Source organism: Callithrix jacchus, chromosome 20, assembly GCF_049354715.1.
Source record: "Callithrix jacchus isolate 240 chromosome 20, calJac240_pri, whole genome shotgun sequence".
In the NCBI taxonomy this organism is placed as follows: domain Eukaryota; kingdom Metazoa; phylum Chordata; class Mammalia; order Primates; family Cebidae; genus Callithrix; species Callithrix jacchus.
Window position 1 is genome coordinate 39,459,670 of NC_133521.1, and position 20,763 is coordinate 39,480,432.

The 20,763-nt window shown below is 47.1% G+C and overlaps 1 protein-coding gene across 2 annotated transcripts in view; it reads left to right on the forward strand.

Annotated features, from left to right (window-relative positions):
• PLCG2 (phospholipase C gamma 2) overlaps positions 1 to 20,763 on the forward strand; it is a 181,378-nt gene that overhangs the window by 138,489 nt on the left and 22,126 nt on the right. For both annotated transcript variants that reach the window (XM_035282778.3, XM_078357838.1), the window contains 7 exons: positions 2,533 to 2,713; positions 4,253 to 4,324; positions 6,882 to 6,991; positions 10,701 to 10,797; positions 12,141 to 12,207; positions 14,943 to 15,100; positions 19,933 to 20,035. In XM_035282778.3, coding sequence (XP_035138669.1) covers positions 2,533 to 2,713; positions 4,253 to 4,324; positions 6,882 to 6,991; positions 10,701 to 10,797; positions 12,141 to 12,207; positions 14,943 to 15,100; positions 19,933 to 20,035 — 788 coding nt within the window. The remainder of the gene's footprint in view (positions 1 to 2,532; positions 2,714 to 4,252; positions 4,325 to 6,881; positions 6,992 to 10,700; positions 10,798 to 12,140; positions 12,208 to 14,942; positions 15,101 to 19,932; positions 20,036 to 20,763) is intronic.

Below are 20,763 nucleotides of genomic sequence, written 5' to 3' on the forward strand. Positions count from 1 at the left end.
GCTGGGATTACAGGCATGAGCCACTGAGCCTGGCTAGGACCTTTTTATTGACTATATTCCTATGCCACCCCACAGATCTCTTAAACTTACTCCTCTTGTCTAACTGAAATTTTGTGCCCTTTGACAAACATATCCCCAACACTCCCTCCCTCCCCCTCCCCCTGCCCCGGACCCTGGTAACCACCCTTCTTCTCTCTACTTCTGTGAGTTTAAATCTTTTTAGATTTCACATATGAGATCATGTGGTATTTGTTTTTCAGTGCCTGGCTTATTTCACTCAGCAGTGTCCTCCAGGTTCATCCACGTTGTTGCAAATGACAGGCTTTCCTTCTTTTCTAAAGGCGAATGGTATTCCATTATGTAAATGCACCGCATTTTCTTTATCCATTTATCTGTTGATGGGCAGGTTGATTCTACATCTTGGTTATGGTGAATGGTGCTGTGAACATGGGGGTGCAGCTCTCTCTTTGACATACTGATTTCATTTTCTTCGGATGGATACCCAGAAGTGGGATTGCTGGATCACATGGCATTCTGTTTCTAATTTTTTGAGGAAACTCTACTGTTTTCCATAATGGCTCTGCTATTTTACAGCCCCACCAACCAGGTGCGGGGATCCCCTTGTCTCCACATCCTCACCAGCACTTCTCTTTTAGCTAATAACCATTTTACCAGGTGTGAAGTCACATCTCATGGTGGTTTTAATTTGCATTTCTCTGATGATTAGTGATGTTGAACATTCTTTATATATCCATTGGCCATTTACATACCTTCTTTTGAGAAATGTCTATTCAGATCCTTTGTCCACTTTTTTTTTTTTTTTTGAGACAGGGTCTTAGTTCGTCACTCAGACTGGAGTACAGTGGCATGATCTTGGCTCGCTGCAGCCTCTGCCTCTGGGGTTCACGTGCTCCTCATCCCTCAGCCTCCTGAGTAGCTCAGATTACAGACATCTGCCACCATGCCCAGATAATTTTTTATTTTTAGTAGAGACAGCATTTCACCATGTTGGCCAGGCTGGTCTCCAACTCCTGACCTCATGTAATCTGCCTGCTTTGGCCTGCCAAAGTGCTGGGATTACAGGTGTGAGCCACTGTGTCCGGCCTTTGTCCATTTTTAAATTGGGTAATTTATTTTATTACTCTTGAGTTGTGAGAGCTCCTTACATATTTTAGATGTTGACCCCTTGTCAAGTGTTCAGTTTACAGATGTTTTCCCTTTTCTGTAGGTTGTTTCTTTACTCTGTTGATTATTTCCTTGGCTACACAGAAGCCTTTTAGTCTGATATAATCCCATTTATCCACTTTCATTTTTGTTGCCTGTGTTTTTGGGGTCATATCTGGAAAATCATTGTCCAGACCCACGTTACGCAGTTTTTACTCTCAGTTTTCTTCTAGTAGTTTTACAGTTTCAGGTCTTTAGTCTTTAATCCATTTTGAGCTGCTTTTTTTGTTTATGGTGTGAGATAAGGGTCCAGTTTTCTTCTTTTGAAACTTATTATTTCTATATAAAAATTTCTTTTGAAATTCCTTTACATTTTTAAAATCTAGGTTTCCCAACCCTATTTATTTAACAGCCTGTCCTTTCCCCCTGGTTTGTTCTAGACATCTTTTTTGAGAATCTATTGACAGTAAATGCATGGATTTATCTCTGGGCTCTCTATTCTATTCTACTGGTCTTTGTGTCTCTTTTTAGCCACTGTCATACTATTTTAATTACTATAGCTTTGTAGTATATTTTGAAGTAAGGTAGTATGCTATCTCCATCTTTGTTATTTTTTGCTCAGAATTTCTTTGGCTATTTGGGGTAGACATTTAAAAAAAAAGTACAGTTAGGGTCAAAATACATTTTTCCAGCTGTTTTTGTCTTGCTGAAAAAAGCTAACAAAACTAAGGAGGCTGTTCTGTTTTGGATTATTTCTTCATGTTTCAAACAGATGAAGGAATCAAAGACTTGTCTGTTTTTTGAAAAAAAAGTCATTTTGTTAGTTGAGTCATTGAAGGCAAGATTTAAGAATTTGGTGGGGAAGATTGGCAAACATTTTCTGTAAAGGACCAAAGAGTGAATATTTGAGGTTTTACTGGCCATATGGTCTCTGTTGCAGCTATGCAACTCTGCTGTTACAGTGTGAAAACAGCCCCAGACAATGTATATACAAATGAATTGTAGTTGTGTTTCAATAAAGCTTTATTTATAAAAGGTGGTGGGCCAGATTTGGCCTACTCCTGATCTAGTTCCCTAAGATGGTCCTAAAGTCAAGTCCTGTAGTTGGGGAGGAGGGGAAGGGTAACAGGAGCTGTTGTCACTCGGGAATATTTCTTCTGAGACACAGATTCTTCTAGATCTGTTTTGAAAATACCCACATCATTTGTTTTTAATTGTCTTGTATTCCATAGGAGGACTACACCCTGTTTCTGTACCCACTTCTCTAAGGCTGGATAACTATGTTGTATCTAATCAGTGGGGTTTGTATAAAAATTGTTTGGCCACAAGGATCTTGGCATGTCAACCCCTGTGTTCTTCCCAATCCAGGGCTAGGGGCAAGGTGAAGCATTGTCGCATCAACCGGGACGGCCGGCACTTTGTGCTGGGAACCTCCGCCTATTTTGAGAGCCTGGTGGAGCTTGTCAGTTACTATGAGAAGCATTCACTCTACCGAAAGATGAGACTGCGCTACCCCGTGACGCCCGAGCTCCTGGAGCGCTACAATATGGTAGGTGGTTGACTCCCTTGTGATTCGGTGGGATTTCTTGTCTGAGGTTGTAGCTCATATGTTCCTAAATTCAGCAAACCTCTGAGTATTCACCATGTGTCTAATACTGCTTTAGGTCCTGGGGATACAAACTGAACACAACAGAAAAAGACCCTGCCCTTGTGCTGCTTACAGTGTAGTGCTGGGGAGATGCAACAAATGAGGTTTAAAATATCCATAGTGTGTGTCAGATGATGATGAGAGCTAAGGAGAAAAACACCAGGCAGGTGGATAAAGGGATACAGAGTGATGGGGAAGGGACTGCAGTTTTCAGATGGTGGTCTAGGAAGATGTCACTGAGAAGGAGTGAGCTATGTGGGTAACTTCTGGAGGAAGAGAGGATAGCATGTGCAAAGGTCCTGAGGTAGGAGCCTGCCTGGAGGCACCAAGAAGCAGCCAGCGCGGCTGGAATTGAGCAAGCCTAGGCGGAGGTAGAGCTAGATGAAAATGGGGGTTCACAGGGGACTGGATCAGGCAGGGCTCAGAGGCCAGTATAAGGCCCTGGCTTTTTCTCTGAGTTATTGGACAGTTCTGGGTGCAGAAGAGACCTGATGTGATTACTGTGTCTCCATTCCTACCATGCAGATCATTAATTTATTGAAAAGAGATTTATGTTATCCTGACCATGTGCCAAGAACCGTTCTAGATACTGGGAGTACTGTGGAACAAAATCTGCTTTTGGGAAATGTAGGTTCTGGAGAGGAGAGACAGATAATATACATAATGAAGATGTTTTCAGGTAGCATGAAGTACAATAAAGCAAAGAAAACAGGATGGTGTGAAAAGGGGTGGGAACTGCCTTAGACTGTGGGGTGGTGATCGGAGGCCACCTTAAAAGGGGAGAAATGTGGGCTGAAACATGGAAGACAGTGGTGAATGAACTTGGGGGAGAAGTGAAGGAAGGGGTGGCTCTGGTAGAGAAGTGGCCACACCACAAGCCCTAAGGTGACATGAGGAACAGAAAGAAGAGTCAGGAACAGAGAGGTGCTGGGGGTGGCTCTTGGCAGTGGTGTGATAGTAAATGTTTAAACAACTCTGAGGGGGAAAGCAGTGGTTTGTAGCATTTGCCAGTTTCCATGGTGTAAATACTTACATGGTGGTTAGTCTCAAGTTGCTGATGTGCTGTCATCAAACCTTAAATGTGGAGTCAGGGAGCGATGTATGCAGCGGGCTTTCGTGAGCTGGGAGCTCACTCCAGCACACCACTGGATCTTAGGTTTTGTGTTTTTGCAAGGGAACATGGTGCCTGGCACACAGCAGGCCAGGCCAGGGCCTCTCTGATTTTGGGTTAGTTTCCAAGTCTGGAGACCTTCTCTGTAGCTTTTTCCTGTGTCTACTCATGGGCCACCAGAAAATTCTATGACATTTCAACTCTTCTATCAAAAGATAGGTAACCATAAGGAAGCCTAGAACCTTTGTAATATGTAAGGGCTATTACATATTACATATACATAAAAGGAGCATGGATTATTCCATTTCTTTCTTTCTTTCTTTTTCCAGGAAAGAGATATAAACTCCCTCTATGACGTCAGCAGAATGTATGTGGATCCCAGTGAAATCAATCCGTCCATGGTACAGTGCTGAACCTCCAGCTCACGTGATTTCTGAGTCACTAGGCTGATGTGGATTCCATCTTATTCTCCTGGCAGTTATCACGGGGCAAGGGAAGATTCTGGAAAACCTGGCCAAAATAATTTTTTTATTTTTGAGAAGAAACGATGATTGACAGTATGAAGCCTAGTTTCAGGGAAAAGGTTAATAGGGTTCCATCCAAATGCGGCAGTGTTTTGCTAAAATGCTGAGGTTTGATGAACCACCTCTGGGCCAACATGGCTTCTAATTTAAAGTCTTTCAAATGTTTCTTGCTCACTGATGGAGCCCGTGGTGTTTATAAATTCTCTTTGGTTCTCTGACCTCCTTGCAGTGCAAATAGTGCAAACGCTATCTCATATTCCCACCCCAACTCTGTCGTGTAATTTCATGCAGGTAGGGATGGATTTTACTTTGAGCCCTCGGCTTCTCCTTGCCGTGGTTTCATCTCAGATTTAGTTTGAACCGGCAGAGGAAGAGCGGCGGTAAATTTTCTGTTTGGGGGCCATGTGGCACACGATTAGTGTACAGCGCTCGCTTAGGAAGGGGCCCTGCTTGTGGGCTCTGTTGAAATCCAGAGATGACTGTTTTTTAAAAATGTATAATGCTTGGCCAATGTAGATCTCTTTCAGAAAGAAATGAAATCTTGAAAAGCTGTAGGCAAATTCAGCTGTATATGAAATGCATTAAGAGACCTTAGCAGCAAAAATTTTGTTAGAAGTGAAGGATGTTAGGAGGCTGAGGCAGGAGAATTGCCTGAACCCAGGAGGCGGAGGTTGCGGTGAGCCGAGATCGCGCCATTGCACTCCAGCCTGGGTAACAAGAGCGAAACTCCGTCTCAAAAAAAAAAAAAAAAAAAAAAGTGAAGGATGTTTTGGTGATGGGAATGGTCACCCCTTTAACTGATGACTGTTTGTTCCTGTGGCCTTGGAGTCTGCCTCTGGCCCTTACATCCACCCTTCAAGCAGGATATTAGGTAGAGGCTGCTCTGTCTACAGGAGAGAGAGAAAGGCAAGGGCTCTGCTTAGCCTCCAGCCTCCGGCCTCCAGCTACCGATCACTGTGGCAGAGCTTCTAGAACCCACATTGCTTCTTATGAAACGTCCTGAACTATGGCAATAACTCACATTGATAGATGCAGTTCTGGGCTCAGCTACTTAAAGCAGCTGGTTGATGTGGGGCAAGTTACTTTCCTTCTCCGCATCTCAGTTTTTTCATCATCTGTAAAATGGGGATAATCATGTAACTACCTACCTGTTATGGCCGTTGTAGGGATAAAAGGAGATACCCTGAGGCTCGGAACAATGCTTTGACCTACACTATAGTTAGCACTTAAGAATCGCAAGCTCCTGTCAGTTATATCGTTATACACACGATCTCATTTGATAGTTTAACAATCCTGTGAAATATAAAAAAATTTCCTTCCCATTTCACAGATGGGGAAGCTGAGGATCAGAGAGTCTCAAACTTATATAGCCATTCCAGGGCAGAGCAATGGTTTGAACCTATGTGTCTGACTTTGTAGCCTGTGTTCTGAGGAGCAGTTTTACTGGATTCCCTGTGAAATTCCTGTTCCCATTTCCATTGGGTGGCAGAAGAAGGAAGCTGCTGATCTAAACTGGTTTGACAGCGTCAGAGGCTTTCCCACGAATATTTGCTTGCCACCTGGGTGTTCATTTATGCCTGCCAGGCAGAAGGCATGAAAGCAAATTCACTGAATAAAATTTCTATACCGAGGAAGTTCTTATTTAGTTATGACAACAGAGACCACCTTTTGATGAATTTCATAGAGGAGAGCCTGAGTTATTCTTGCAAAATGTCAGCGGTCTGCAAGAGTATAAGTAGGGGACCGCTGACCTACATAAAAAGAGCAGTGAGGCCCTCAGGACAGGTGGGAAGAATGGGGTTGCCCTTGAACTTCTGGGAGGTTTGATGAGCACAGGCACTGTGATGAAGGTTTTGGCTTAATCTAAAAGGCATTTCCTTTCTTTGTTGAAGAAATTGAGGAATATTGGGTCACTGGAATACAGGGCCACTCGCACCTTAACCCTAAGCCTAACCCTAACCCCATCCCCATCCCTAACCTATAACCCTAACCCTAACCTTAAACCCTAACCCCATCCCCATCCCTAAACTATAACCCTAACCCTAACGCTGACTCCTAACCCCTGTGCCAAAACCCTAAACCCTAACCCTAACTCCATCCCCATCCCTAAACTATAACCCTAACCCTAACCCTAAACCCTGACTCCTAACCCCTGTGCCAAAACCCTAAACCCTAACCCTTAGCCCCTAACCCTAGCCCTAACCCTAGCCCAGATACCCTTAGCTCTGACCAGGCCAGACTTCCTTCACTCCCTGGTGACTTTTTGGGGCCTTGGATCCTTTGCAATGTCAGTCCCTCTCCAGCAGATGACTTTGTAATCTTGACCTGAAGCCTTCTGCTCCCAGTGAGAAGAACTGAATGATGGCTGGAATGTAGCTGCCTCCCTCTCCTCCTGTCCCTGGCCTGACTTTTTGCTTCTTGTTTTCCCTGAAAGCCTCAGAGAACTGTGAAAGCTCTGTATGACTACAAAGCCAAGCGAAGCGATGAGCTGAGCTTCTGCCGTGGCGCCCTCATCCACAATGTCTCCAAGGAGCCTGGGGGCTGGTAAGGCTGGGCAGAGGCTGGGCTGCTTGGCGGGTGGGCTTGACTTGTCCCTTCTTGGTGATGAGACTCAGGTGCTGGCCGAGTCTGACCCCTCCGCTTTGTCTGTCATTCTGGGCTGGCTTTGACCTCTTGTGTTACGTCCCTTTTTAGGAAGGCGGCTTCGTGCTTGCTCTATTTGAGAAAATGGATAAACAACAATATTAACAGTTATCAGCATATCGTATCATATATGGTATATTATTATAATTACAACAGCAGCTACCGTTATTGATGTCTTGCTAGGTGGCAAGCAGTCTGCTAATTGCTTTCAACCAAATCTTCATTACTCCCTGTGGTGAGGACTATGATTATTCCCACTTTAAAGATGAGGTGAATGAGACTTTCCGAGTCACACAGCTACTAAAGGGCGCAGGCTATTTTCGATACACAAGACGGTGTGTTGTTTCCAGTTCAAATTCTCATGCTATTGCGTAGTCCGGTGCTGTATGCAATGGCCACATCCTGAATTGAAGACAATACGTTTTTAGAGCAAAGGTACCTGGGTGTGCTAGGGTTTAGTTACCACTTCCCTTTTTCACCTTGGAAGAAAAATTCACTGCCTACTGACAGGTTTCTGGGTCAGTGGTTTTGTGGGGTGACTTCTGAGGACAGTCAGAACTTGCTCGTAATAGTGAGCACTGGTTTAAGCACCTCGTAGGTGGACGTTTCCACCTTTCACAAGATACCTAGACCTGACTTAGAAATCTGAATGGCAGCTTACAGGGAGTGCTTCTGTGTGTCAAGCTCCATTTTAAGCACTTCGTTTGAAATAACGCACTGAACCCACAGGACGACCGTAAAAGGTTGGTTCTGTTGTTACCTGCGTTTTACAGATGAGGAAACTGAAGCCCTGAAAAGTGCAGCCACTTGTCCAGGGCCACACAGGCTGAGATTTGAACCCCCAGGCCTTCTGGATCCAAAGCCTACACTCGTAACCTCATTCATCTGCTAAGTCCTTCCCTGTCCTCTTGCAAGATGCCTTAATCCAGGGATTGTCAAAGTTCTTCTAAAAATCTGGAGAACCTCATTGCAAACCAATTTATATGTAGATTCCCCAGAATCAAAGAAGCAGCCAAGTCTACTGCAGCCCCTGATGCTTCCCCTTGGAGGCTCCCAGACCCAGTTCGGCAACTATGGTGTCCATCAGCTTCTCCCAGTTCCGATGCTTGGCTTTGCCGAGGTCCCTCCCCTGGAAGTGGCACAGACAGAGTTGAGGTCTCTTCCAGGGACACTGGCACTCCCTCACTGTGCTCCTGTCCCTGCCTTGGCCAATGTCTTGGTGGTGCTCACTGGGTGGGTGACTAACATTTTTGGAGTTGTGGATGGAGCCCAGATGACTGCTCCAAATCACAGTTTTCCATTCTGTGTGAGACTGCTGCATGTCTTTCCATGCCTCTGATAGGCAGTTCTCCAAATTTCCAAGGCTCTTATCTTGACATGAGTTAAGAGGAGTTCTTTGGCAAGGGACTGTGGGCAAACTGTCCTGTGGCCATGGTCATTTCTTTCTCTCTCTGATGGCAGAAGTGCTACTGAGAGGGCTGCCTGTGTAAAACGGCCTTTTTTTTTTTTTTTTTTCTTTGAGACAAAGTCTCCCTCTATCGCCCAGGCTGGAGTGCAGTGGTGCATTCTCAGCTCACTGCAATCTCTGCCTCCCTGGTTCAAGCGATACTCCTGTCTTAGCCTTCTGAGTAGCTAGGATTACAGGCAAGTGCCAACACCCCCAGCTAATTTTTGTATTTTTTTGCAGAGATGGGGTTTCACCATGTTGGCCAGGCTGGTCTCGAACTCCTGACCTCATGATCCGCCCACCTCGTCCTCCCTAAGTGCTGGGATTACAGGCGTGACCCACCATGCCCAGCCTGAAATGGCTTTTTTTTTTTTTTTTGCATACTCCCAAACTGGTTCCCCTGTAGCTAGGGGACCACACAACTTTTGTCTGAACCAGGATGCTCTGGAGTGTCAAAGGAATGTAAACTGCTCAGTCCTGGATGGATGATACATATGATCACCCTCAATATAGACAGCCTTTGCCAGAAGTGGATCTAGAGTAATGGTGTGGAAGGCATGAAAAGGGCTTACAACCTGCAGTCCTGTGTCTCTGCTATGTGAACTGGTAGCATGAGTCCTCACTCTGCTTATTCAAACCAAAAATATTAAATTTCTTCTTACCACCATGAAGCACAGACTTGATTAAGGTCCAGAAAGGTCAGCCAGGTGTGGTGGCTCCCACCTGTAACCCCAGTACCTTGGGAGGCCAATGCAGGCGGATCACTTGAGGTCAGGAGTTTGAGACCAACCTTGCCAACATGGTGAAACCCTGTCTCTACCAAAAACACAAATGTTAGCCAGACGTGGTGATGCATGCCTGTAATCCCAGCTACTGGAGGCTGAGGCAGGAGAATTGCTTGAACCCAGGAGGTGGAGGTTGCAGTGAGCCAAGATCACACCATGCACTCCAGCCTGGGGGATAGAATGAGACTCGGTCTAAAAAGAAAAATAAAAATCCAGAAAGATCTCATATAGTGGGGAAGACAGATGTATAATTACACAATAAGTATAAGGTGTGGCTGTTGGATGACTGTGGGGACAGGATGCCAGGGGACCACAGAGGAAGAGTGCTCAACCTAGGTGGCAGTCAGGGAAGACTTCCTGGAAGAGGAAATGCCCAAACTGAGTCTTAAATTAGTAGAGGGAAGCTGGCTACCAAGGGTGTGGACTAAGACATGGAAGCTAGCTAACATGGAAGGGGCATGATGGGGACAATGGGTCATCTGGAATCAATGTCATGGAGAGTTAGGAGGTGAGGTCTGGGAGTCCTGGGGTCAGACTGTGCTGGGCTGTGGTTGCCATGCTGAAGAGTCTGGGCTGGATTCTAGAGGTCTTGGGGAGCCATCACGTGGTGTGGTCAGAGGTGCATTTTGGAGAGTCTGTGGCTGCAAAGTGGCTCTTGAGATGCGCAGGTCGAAGAAGGAGGTTTGCGTGTCTGGGCATGGACTTGCGTGGAGGAATCTTAGAGGTGCTCACCTTCTGGTAGGCTCCGGGGACATTCACAGATGGATTATGTCAAGTGTTGTTAGTGCTGTTATAAAGATAGGGAACAGTGTTTTAGCTGAATAATAATAACAGCTAACACTATTGAGTACTTACTGTGTGCTAGGTAGCTGCTGTCCCAAGCACTCAGCTTATGTTAATTTAGAGAGACCTAACAAAAGCTTCTGAGGGAAGTACTTGTGTTTGACCATTTTGTGGAGAGTCGGAGGCACAGAAAGCCTCCACAGTCCGTGGTAGGGTTAGAATTTAACCTCAGGCTACCTGGCTCTAGAGCCACCTTTTCTCAAAATTATTCCCTGAAATGGGGTTGAGCTTTTGTCTCGTATGGTCTCTGACTTCCACTTAAAGCACTGAAACTTTTGACTTGTGGTATCTTTGGTCAAACATTAAGATCATGTGATGAGGAGGAAAATCAGCCCCCTGTAACTCATTGGTAATTAAAAAAATAAAAAGAAGCTGCCAGGGAGTTGCTGCGTTGTCACAGATAGTGACACTGGTCACTCGGCCACTTGCTACCTGTCCCCATCAGAATTGAGCCAGCAGCTGGGAGCTAATGAACAGTATTGGGTAATTCATGCCACCTGGTGACAGCTCCCCCATGTCCCCTCTTCTTATCCAGGTGGAAAGGTGACTATGGAACCAGGATCCAGCAGTACTTCCCATCCAACTATGTGGAGGACATCTCAACTGCAGATGTCGAGGAGCTGGAAAAGCAGGTGCGTCCCCCTCTTCAATGATCTTACAGGAAGCAGGGATCTGCAGGTCCAGTGTTTCAGGGACCTGTGCCATCTCAGTGGGTGAATTTTTCCACGTGCTGCTAGTGGTCTCAGTGGAGCTCTGGATCAGGGAAGACAGAGTGATAGGGAAATTGAGATGTTGCAGGGGAGTCTCTGTGACAAGCCAGTCATATTTTAATCAGGTTGTGCTGGGCCTGGAAGGCTTTGAATATGCAGGAGAATTCCCACTGGAGTGAAAGTGGCCAAATGGGGAATTTGTCCCCTGCTTAAGCAACTTGCAAATGAATCACATTTATGTTGGACAGCCAGCACGTTGAGAACGTGCTTGGGGTGAGTAAGCAAGTGGGCCTAACCAGAAGGTGAGATGAGCCCTTCCTGGTGACTTTGCAAACCTGGTGGTTGTTCCCTCGCTGCCTCTTGTTAGGGACCAGTGACTTTGAGTGTACCGGCACTGCACCAAGGGTGACATCTTTGTAATGAGGACTTTAAGATCCCATTAGAGGCCCAGGGATTTATTTATAAGGGAGGTAGGGCAATCTGGGAAGGCTTCCTGGAAGAAGGAGTATTTGAGCCTTAAAAGTCAAGTTAGAGTTCAACAGCAAGAGACTGGCAGAAGGGAGTTCCAAGTGGGAAGTAGAGTCTGGGCAATGGTGTGGTGATGGGAATGGGGTTGTGTTCTGTGTGCTTGGGCTGAGGCAGAGACATGAAGCCCTTGCTGCATCTGTAGTGCACTGCCCTTACCTGTACATCAGCATTTGCCTGGTGCAGGGGATGGGGGTCGGAGTAGTGCAGGCAATGAGTGGATGCCTGGTTCTGCCACCTCTCCTGAGACCAGGATACTCATCATCTCAGCTAGACCCTGGGATGGTGCGAGTGTGCAATAGGGGGCAGAGCTGGCAAGGGCGATGGGGGCTCAGAAATCCTTAAAAGCCAGATCATGGAGCACGGGTGTCGCCTCCACAGGACATGGGGAGCCACAGAAGGTTCCTGAGCTGGGCTTTAGTAGGCTAAATAGTCTCATTTTGTAACAAGGTCTAGGGTGTGTTTGGAAACACTGTGAAACCTGTTGTAGGATTCACAGGGCACGTTTTTACCGATTGGAAAATGAAACTCGGAACCTCCCGGCACCCACTCCCCGTGAGGTCCCTATCAGCTCCGTGCTTCATTATTTAGCTTTCTCCCCGTGGACGTATCCGGTAATGAAAATGCATTTTAAACAGTTCCACAGGCGGTGTCTCTGCTAAACGGTGTGCTTTGGAAACGGGTTGTCTTTTTATTATTCCCGTTACAACTAACGTGAGTTATGTCTTGTTTCTTCATAGATTATTGAAGACAATCCCTTAGGGTCTCTTTGCAGAGGCATACTGGACCTCAATACCTATAACGTCGGTACGTGCACATATCATCTTAGCCTGGATTCCCACCCCAATCCCCCATGGCCTAACCGCAGCCCCGCCCCACACAGGGAGGTGGCTGACATGGGGTCCTGTCTTGCCTGTGACTTGAATGCCAGTTCCTTCCCTGGCTGAAGCTGAGTATTTAGGTCAGGCTGGTCAGTGAGTATGATGTGATGTCTGCTGTTCGTATCTGCTAAAAATAGAAGTGCTTAAACAGGGTCTGGTCCATACGTGCTAGATGGTGGTTAGCTGACATTACCAACATCACTCTTGTTATTTCAGGATCTGCCTGTGTTTCATGCATTTCGAAGGAATGCTGAGCTGTCGGCCTGGCTGAAATGCAGCATGGAGTTGGGAGTTTTGGGTTCTAAGCCCAGCTCTGCCTCTCCGCTGCTCTTTGAACCTCTGCTTCCCGGCTGCTCATCTGGGGCACAGGAAACGCAGCCCGCCCATGTTGACCGTGCCGCAAGTGGACATGGAGGCGTGGTCTGTCCTACGGTGGCCAGGGTCTGATGTGTGCCGGGCTTCCTGGGCCTTGAGCATGCCTGCTTTTAACAAGGGGCTCTGTAGCAAGCCTCCTTGTTCTGGGAAGCCCATGACTCTTCCCTGGGGAGGCATGGGCATGGTCCCCTAGGACTCAGGTGACACATTAATTTTATTTATTTATTTTTTTGAGAAAGTCTTGCTCTGTCTCCCGGGTTGGAATGCAGAGGCATGATCTTGGCTCATTGCAACTGCTACCTACTGGATTCAAGTGATTCTCCTGCCTTAGTCTCCCAGAGTAACGGGTTACAGGCATGCACCACCATGCCTGGAAAATTTTTGTATTTTTAATAGAGACAGGGTTTCGACATGTTGGCCAGGCTGGTCTTGAACTCCTGACCTCAAGTGATCTGCCTGCCTCAGCCTCCCCAAGTGCTGGGATTACAGGTGTGAGCCACCACACGCAGCCTACTTTCCACATTTATTACCTGCTTCTTTACCTTTACGACAATCCAGCAGAATAGGTAGGAGAGTGATTCTTTGCTCCCATTACCAGAAGAGAAAAATCAAGGTCCTAAGAGACCACCTCACGTGCTAAGGTCCTATGGGTCGGGGGATGCAGGATCCCTGCCTCCCCTTCTCATGCTCTTTGTATCTTCCCCTGCACCCCTGTATTTGCAGAGCAGAGGCACATGGCTCAGTGGTTCTGAGTAGGGATCTTGGAGTCAGGTTTGGACTGAGCCTGTTTTATTGCTACTAGCTGTGTGACCCTCCACATGTTACTTTCTCTTAATGAGCCTCAGTTTTTCCTTCTGTAAAATGGGCCTAGCCATAGCAGTGGGCCTGTAGTCCATCTACGCAGGAGGCTGAGGTGGAAGGATCACTTGAGAACCAAGAGTGTGAGACCAGCCTGGGTAATGTAGCAAGACCCCAAAATCTTAAAAAAAAAAAAAAAAAAAAAGATGCAGGAAAGGTAACCTGCTTAGAATATTGCCTGGTATATAAGAAATCAGAAATCTTAGCTACTAATATTATTTGTTAGGTAAGTTTCCCTCTCATAACCTTTTCTTCTCTGTAAGATACTTGCTCTGTGTCTAGAGAAGCCACACCACATTTCTGTCCTAGCTTCTGGTGACTGCTGGAAATCCTTGGTGTTTTTGGCCTGTGGCTGCATTCTTCAGTCATCACATTTGCCTGCACATGGCTTTCTCCCTTGTGTCAGCATCTGTTTTCAAAGCCGTTTACCCAGGTGTGGTGGCTCATGCCTGTAATCCCAGCACCTTGGGAGGCCAAGCTGAGTGGATCACTTGAGTTCAGGCATTTGAGACCAGCCTTGGGAAACCTGGTGAAACCCCTTACAAAGATTAGCCAGGCATGGTGGTGTGCACCTGTGGTTCCGGCTACTTGGGAGGCTAAGGTGGGAGGATCCCATGAGCTTGGAAGGCGGAGGCTGCAGTGAGCCAAGATTGCACCACTGTGTTTCAGCCTGGGTGACAGAATATGACCCTGTCGCAAAAAAAAAAAAAAAAAAAAAAAAGCCATTTAAATTATTCGTTGTATATAAATGATTTTTTTATATGTAACAATAGAAAATTATGTACAATATGCTAACTGAAACAATTATTTCATCAAATTTTATGTATTTGTATGGAAACATTTTGTAAAAATGCCAATTTGCTTAGCTATATTTTAAAATCTTTCTAAAATGAATGTGTACTGTTATAGCAATTTGTAGAAAATATGGTAAGGGCAAAAAGCATTTTCTAATTGGTCAAAGAGATATACAATGTTTGTTTTGATCAAGATGGACACGTATCTATAGAGTGGACAAGGGGGTATTTTTTTGGGTTCTCTAATGCATTTTATTTTATTTTCCTGCATCTTAAACATCCTTCTCCTTTCTCTTATAAGGATCCTCATCCTTGTTTGGATGTTGGGATTGCCCTAACTCCAGGATGATCTCATCTGAGATCCTTATAGTAACCTATAAGGTCCCATTCACAGGTACTAGTGACCGGACACAGCTTTGTGGAGGACACTAGTGAGCCCACTGCATCCCTGAGCAGTCATGTGTGTGACATGTACTTACCCGATGGAAAGTAGACGGCTCCATCAGTCCTAACCGTGATCATAGCAGTGGCGGTTCGGTTTGGTCCATGAGAGAAACGGCTCAGGCAGGGTGCGGTGTGGTCTTTGTGGCCCTCTCACAGGCTGATCGGGACATTTCCTATTCTCTCCCCTAAGTGAAAGCCGCACAGGGGAAAAACCAGAAGCCCTTTGTCTTTATCCTGGAGCCCAAGAAGCAGGGCGATCCTCCGGTGGAGTTTGCCACAGACAGGGTGGAGGAGCTGTTCGAGTGGTTTCAGAGCATCCGAGAGATCACCTGGAAGATTGACACCAAGGTAGGCACCTGCTCACCTGTGGGCAGGTGAAGGTGGGCCTGGCATTCTCAGGGATCTGGTTCTCATGGAGGCTGTAGGTGGGCCCAGGCAGCAGGATGAGCAGGCCCAGGTGCTACTCAGAATTGGGGAAGGAGACCAGGTGGGTTCAGACAATAAGAGCACCCCTTGTTAAGGAGAGGCAGGGATAGTGGAGGTGCCCTGGGAAGGCGGGTCTGGTTGTCTGGTTGGAGCCTTCAGAAGGCTGAGTGCATGCAGTTATGCTCAATGATGGTGTCCATACAGCCCTACGTATCTTACTAAGGAAGTTACTGCCTTCCTCATTTTGAATATTTTGTTTCTAAGTATCATACAAAGCAGTCTGGATCCTCCCCACAGAAAAGGTTCACTGAGCTCACTGCCTGGACCCGGAATGGGCCCTGGGAACACAGGAAATCAGCGAGACCTGGTTCTTTCCGGTGGAGGAACTTTCCCTCTAGATGGCAATGACCTTTTCAGGTCTGTCCTACCTGAAGCACTAGTCTCTGGCTAGAAGTGTTTTGGGAAGGTGAGAGCTTCTGGATAAGAACAGGAGGTCTGGAACTGGGCAGATCGGAGTTTGCACTCCAGCAGGGCTGGATCTCTGGGCCTCAGTTTCCTTGTCTGCAAAATGAGGACCCAAATTCCTAACTCAAAAGTACTTGATCACTGCCTTGTCATTATACTGGTGACATGGGAAAGTGCCACCCTGTCTTGGATGATGAAGCATGTGCTGTCTGCTGCTGTGGCTGCAGAACTAGAAAGAAATCACAGGGTTTCCCAAGGACCCATTTGCTTCTAAGGTAGAACTTGACCCAAAGGGCTGATTAAAGCCTTCCTGGGCTCTCCTGCGGCCTCTGACCTCTTGCTAGAGTCAGTGAGTTTCTTCTCCAAGATACTTAGTCACGCACTGGTGGCCAGGTCATTTTTCCCTTGGGAGGGCCTCACATCTTGGCTAATCTCTGGTTACTAGGGGCTCCTTGACTCACTTGACTATTGCACAGGGAAGTGTCCTCTTGAGGAGACTTTGCAGAGGGGGGCGGTCACTGGGCACCCTCGCTGGTGAGGCGTCATCTTCCCCTGACCCAGGAGCTCCTGGGGCCTTCCCTAGGGCTCCTAATTCTTCCTGCGGCTTTTCACACCACCAGCCATGGGGGTGAACCACAAGCTTGGAGCCAGCTGCGCTGTCTGTTCAGCTTTCCCAATGAAGCCATCTCTTCTGCCCTGCGTGCCTCTGATGCAGTACAGCTCTGAGACACAGGGGGGTGCCACACCCTGAGGTTTATTTGAAAAATCTCCAAATAGTGCATTCTGGCTTTCTCTACTTCACTTAATGGAGAAAATTTCTCTATTCCCTATTTCCCTAGAAGGCTCTGTCTCTCCCCTCCCTCGCACCTCCTCTGCTGCTACATGAAGGTTTCTGAGATGAAGCTGAGCTGTTCAAGGCTGCCGTTGGTGGCCTTCGGTCTACATTCCTCCCTCATTGGTTTTCATATTTGCTACGATTTCATGAGAATGATTTTTAAAGTCCCATTATTACATCTGAGGGTTAAAAAAAAACGGGTCAGCAGAGTTGATGGAGTTCCCACACTGGGCAGAGACACCCCGTTTAGGGAGAGGGTGTTGGGGGGCAAAGGAAGAAGTTTCCCATCCCTCTCTCGGGGAACCAGTGGTGGGTAAACTCTCTGCTCACTGCCAGGGCCTCTGCTTCTCCCTAAGTGCTGATACTGTTACACATCTATAGCCACTTCCAGTTGATGGCAGAGAACAGTCACAAAATCCTTCTAGTTGGTGGGTTTCCAGAGACTCTGAGATGGCCTGGGGGGTGACTGCTGCAGGCTGGGAGAGTAATTGTCATGTATTTTTTTTTTTTTTTTTTTGAGACAGAGTCTCACTCTGTTACCCAGGCTGGAGTGTAGTGATGGGATCCCAGTTCACTGCAGCCTGCACCTCTTGGGTTCAGTGATTCTCCTGCCTAAGCTGACCAGGTAGCTGGGATTACAGGTGTCCACCACCATGCTCGGCTAATTTTTGTATTTTTAGTAGACATGGAGATTCACCATGTTGCCCAGGCTGGTCTTAAACTCCTGACCTCAAGTGATCCACTTGCCTCAGCCTCCCAAAATGCTAAGCTTGCAGGCGTGAGCCACTGCACCGGCCATTCTGAAGCAGCAGCTGGTGTTTCTTCTTGAACCAGTATTGTCTTCTGCTGAGGTCGGGGGAAAAACGTGAAGCCCCATACCTTGGCATAGCTCTGTGTTTTGTGTGAGGCCAATATTCCAGAAGTCAACAGATGCATGCCCCACTTCCTCATTTTAAGCAATTCTGTTGTCATTAGAGGTAAGCTGTGTTGTTTTTGGGGTCTTCTGTCCCCAGACAGCCCCCTGGTGAAAACTGTGCACTAAGAGTACAAAGTTAAGTTGGTACAAGGACCGGGAGAAAACCCCGAGGTTTTGAAGGAAACATGGCTTTGGTTTCTGCGACAGCACTTTGCCACTGACTGTTTGGCTGATGCCTTCTTTACCTCTTGGTTGATGCTCTTCCTGCCCACCAGAGCCCTTCCAGCCTGACCCCTAGGGCTTGTTATGTCCCCAAGGACATTCAGGAAGGATGGAAAGAGCTGACAAAAGCTGGGTGTGTGTGGCCAAGTGAGAACCAATACTGGGGGCTTAGAGTCACACTTGAAGCTGTACTGGTGATGTGGTCACAGCAAGAGCTCACGTAAAAGGCTTGTTGGTCATTGCCAAGGTTCACTTTGATCCTAGGACTTGTGTCAGCACTTGTGGGTGAAGGTGTTCTTACAGAAGAAATTGGGAGCCTTCACCTGGTGGTTTACAAAACAGGACTTTCTAGTTCTTTGCCAAGGGGGAGGTGTCTCCCGGGGGAATATGAATAGCCACATGTGCCCATAGAGTGCTAAGGCCTCCTTGTTTAATTTTTGCAATAGCCCTGTGAGGTGAGGCTTCACATTGGCCTAATTTTACAGTTGAGGAAACTGAGGCACAGTGAGACTGTATGTCTCGTCCAGCCGGCACAGCCCAAGAACAACCAGGCCAGGTTTCAAACTTGTGTTTCAGTTCCCTCTGTCTTCACTACTGTGTCATGTTGCCTCTGTCACCCAGTGACCACCATCACCTGAACACTTGCTGTGCACACAGCTCTGCCATCAAGGGCATATCTCAGTGGGGAACTAAGGTCTGCAGGCCTGGCACTGAATGGCATTAACAGACAGTCAGGCAAGGGATGGCGGGAAGCCGAGCATACCAGCTGAGGCAGTGAGTGATTTGCAAGGTTCCAGGAGGGCAACATCTCTTCCCAGTACTGGTGGGAGCTAATCCACAAACACTTCTCTATTAGTTCATTTTCACACTGCTATAAAGACATTACCCTAGATAGATAATTTATTTTTAAAAAAGGAGGAGGTTTAATTGACTCATAGTTCCACATGGCTGGGGAGACCTCAGGAAACTTACAATTACAGGGGAAGCAGGCATGTATTACATAGTGGCAGGAGAGAGAGAGAGAGCAAGCAAAAGCAGGGAAGACTGCCTTATAAAACCATCAGATCTTGAGAACAGTATGGGGGAAACCGAGCCCATGATATAATCACCTCCCACCAGGTCTCTCCCTCAACATCTCGGGATTACAATTCAAGGTGAGAGATTTGAGTGGGGACAGAAAGCCTAAACACATCAGCTTCCCAGAGAAGGAATGATTTGGGCTGGGTCCAGAAGGGTGGGGGTATGTGGGCAGCAGGATAAGGAGTCAGGAGGGCATTGCTGTGGTCCAGTGGGACCTGGGATGTGAACTCTGGATCTGGATGTGGGAGGCATTTTAGTGAGATCTTCTCCAGAACCTGGCAGCTGACAGGGTGTGAGGGACAAAGTAGAACTGGAACATGGGGTGGGTGGGGCAGGAGCCCACCCCATATGAACAGGGCTTTGGAAGCATCTGGTCTTGACATCAGTTGGCTGGGCAGCCTGAGATAAGCTACTCAACTTCTCTGTTAAATGGAGATAATCCTACCTGTCTTGAGATGTGTGGACTGACTTAGGTAATATCTATCAAATGCTTAGCCTGCGATGCCTAGCGCTAAGCACCCCCCAAATAGTGACCACTATTATCTAAATATTCTCTCAAGGTTCCCCTTGGCCAATAAAAGTCTGATAGAATTTGGGGAGGCCCAACAGTGTTGCCTGGTTTGGGGTAAAGTGAGAAGCTCATCCTTACATTGCAAGGAGTTAGATTTGACGGTGGGTTCTCTGAAGAGAGTTGCCTCTCGAGTTTATAGCACGTGGCCTGGGCCCTGGGTAGTAGTCCCCTGGGGCAGAGCACTGATGGGCAGTTAGATGTGGGGAGCAGGTCTGCAGGTTTTGAGGGTGCAGAGGATAGAGAATTATGACAAGGATGCTGAGGTCCACAGAGCCCATGAGGATTTGAAAAACTAAAATTTGAGATACTGTAACCACAGTGTGGTTTTAGGGGAAAGGAAAGGAGTCAGAGAGTTAAGGACAGAGGGATGGTGACAGTGAAGAGTCCCCTTCCCCTGCCATCCTGACCCCATCTACATTTGAGGGCTGTGGCCAGGCATGAGCTGGATGCCAAGCCGTCGTGGAAACAGCTTTGTCAAGAATTTTGACAGTAAGAGGAAGAAACGAGAGGGGCAGGGTTGTCTTTAGGAGGGGAAAATATCCAACCATTTTAAAGATCCGAGTGTGCAAAAAGGCAAAGTGGGGATGGAGGAGGAAGAGCACAGGGTGAGCTGGGAAGGTGGCCTTTCTCAGGGGCGGGCACTAAAGATGGTGAACTCCAAACAGGAGAACAACATGAAGTACTGGGAGAAGAACCAGTCCATCGCCATCGAGCTCTCTGACCTGGTTGTCTACTGCAAACCAACCAGCAAAACCAAGGACAACTTAGGTAACATCTTTCCCAGGAGTCTGCCCTCTAACTGCAATGAAAACTGTTACTTCCTTTCGAGTCTGGAATTTTCAGAGAGGGGATAGTGAGTGCATTCCCCCGTTCTTAAATGCTTCAGGTAGATGACCTCATCTTGGGTTTGTCCTCTGGGTGAGGGAGCTGGTAGAAGCAGCCCTTTTGGTGTCTCTGTAGGAAAACCCAATGTATTAGTCCGTTTTCACACTGCTGATAAAGACATACCTGAGATGGGGTAATTCATAAGGAAAAAGAGGTTTAATGGATAGTTCCACGTGGCTGGGGTGGCCTCACAATTATGGTGGAAGGTGAAAGGCCCATTTTATGTGGCAGCAGATGAGAGAGAATGAGAACCAAGTGAAAGGGGAAACCTCCTACAAAGCCATAAGATCTTGTGAGACTTATTCACTACCACAAGAACAGTACAAGGGAAGCCACCCCCATGATTCAATTACCTCCTACCAGGTCCCTCCCATAACGTGGGAATTATGGGAGCTACGATTCAAGGTGAGATTTGGGTGGGGACACAGCCAAACCGTATCACCCACTTAGTGGGTGGCTTAGTTCTTGTTGCCATTACCAGAAACTCGGTGGCTGAAAACAACATAGATTTATTCTTGCGTGTCCTGGAGGCCAGAATCTGAAATCAGTATCATGGGGTCCACATCAAGGTGTCAGCAGGGCTGTGCTCCCTCCAGAGGGGAAAGCCATTC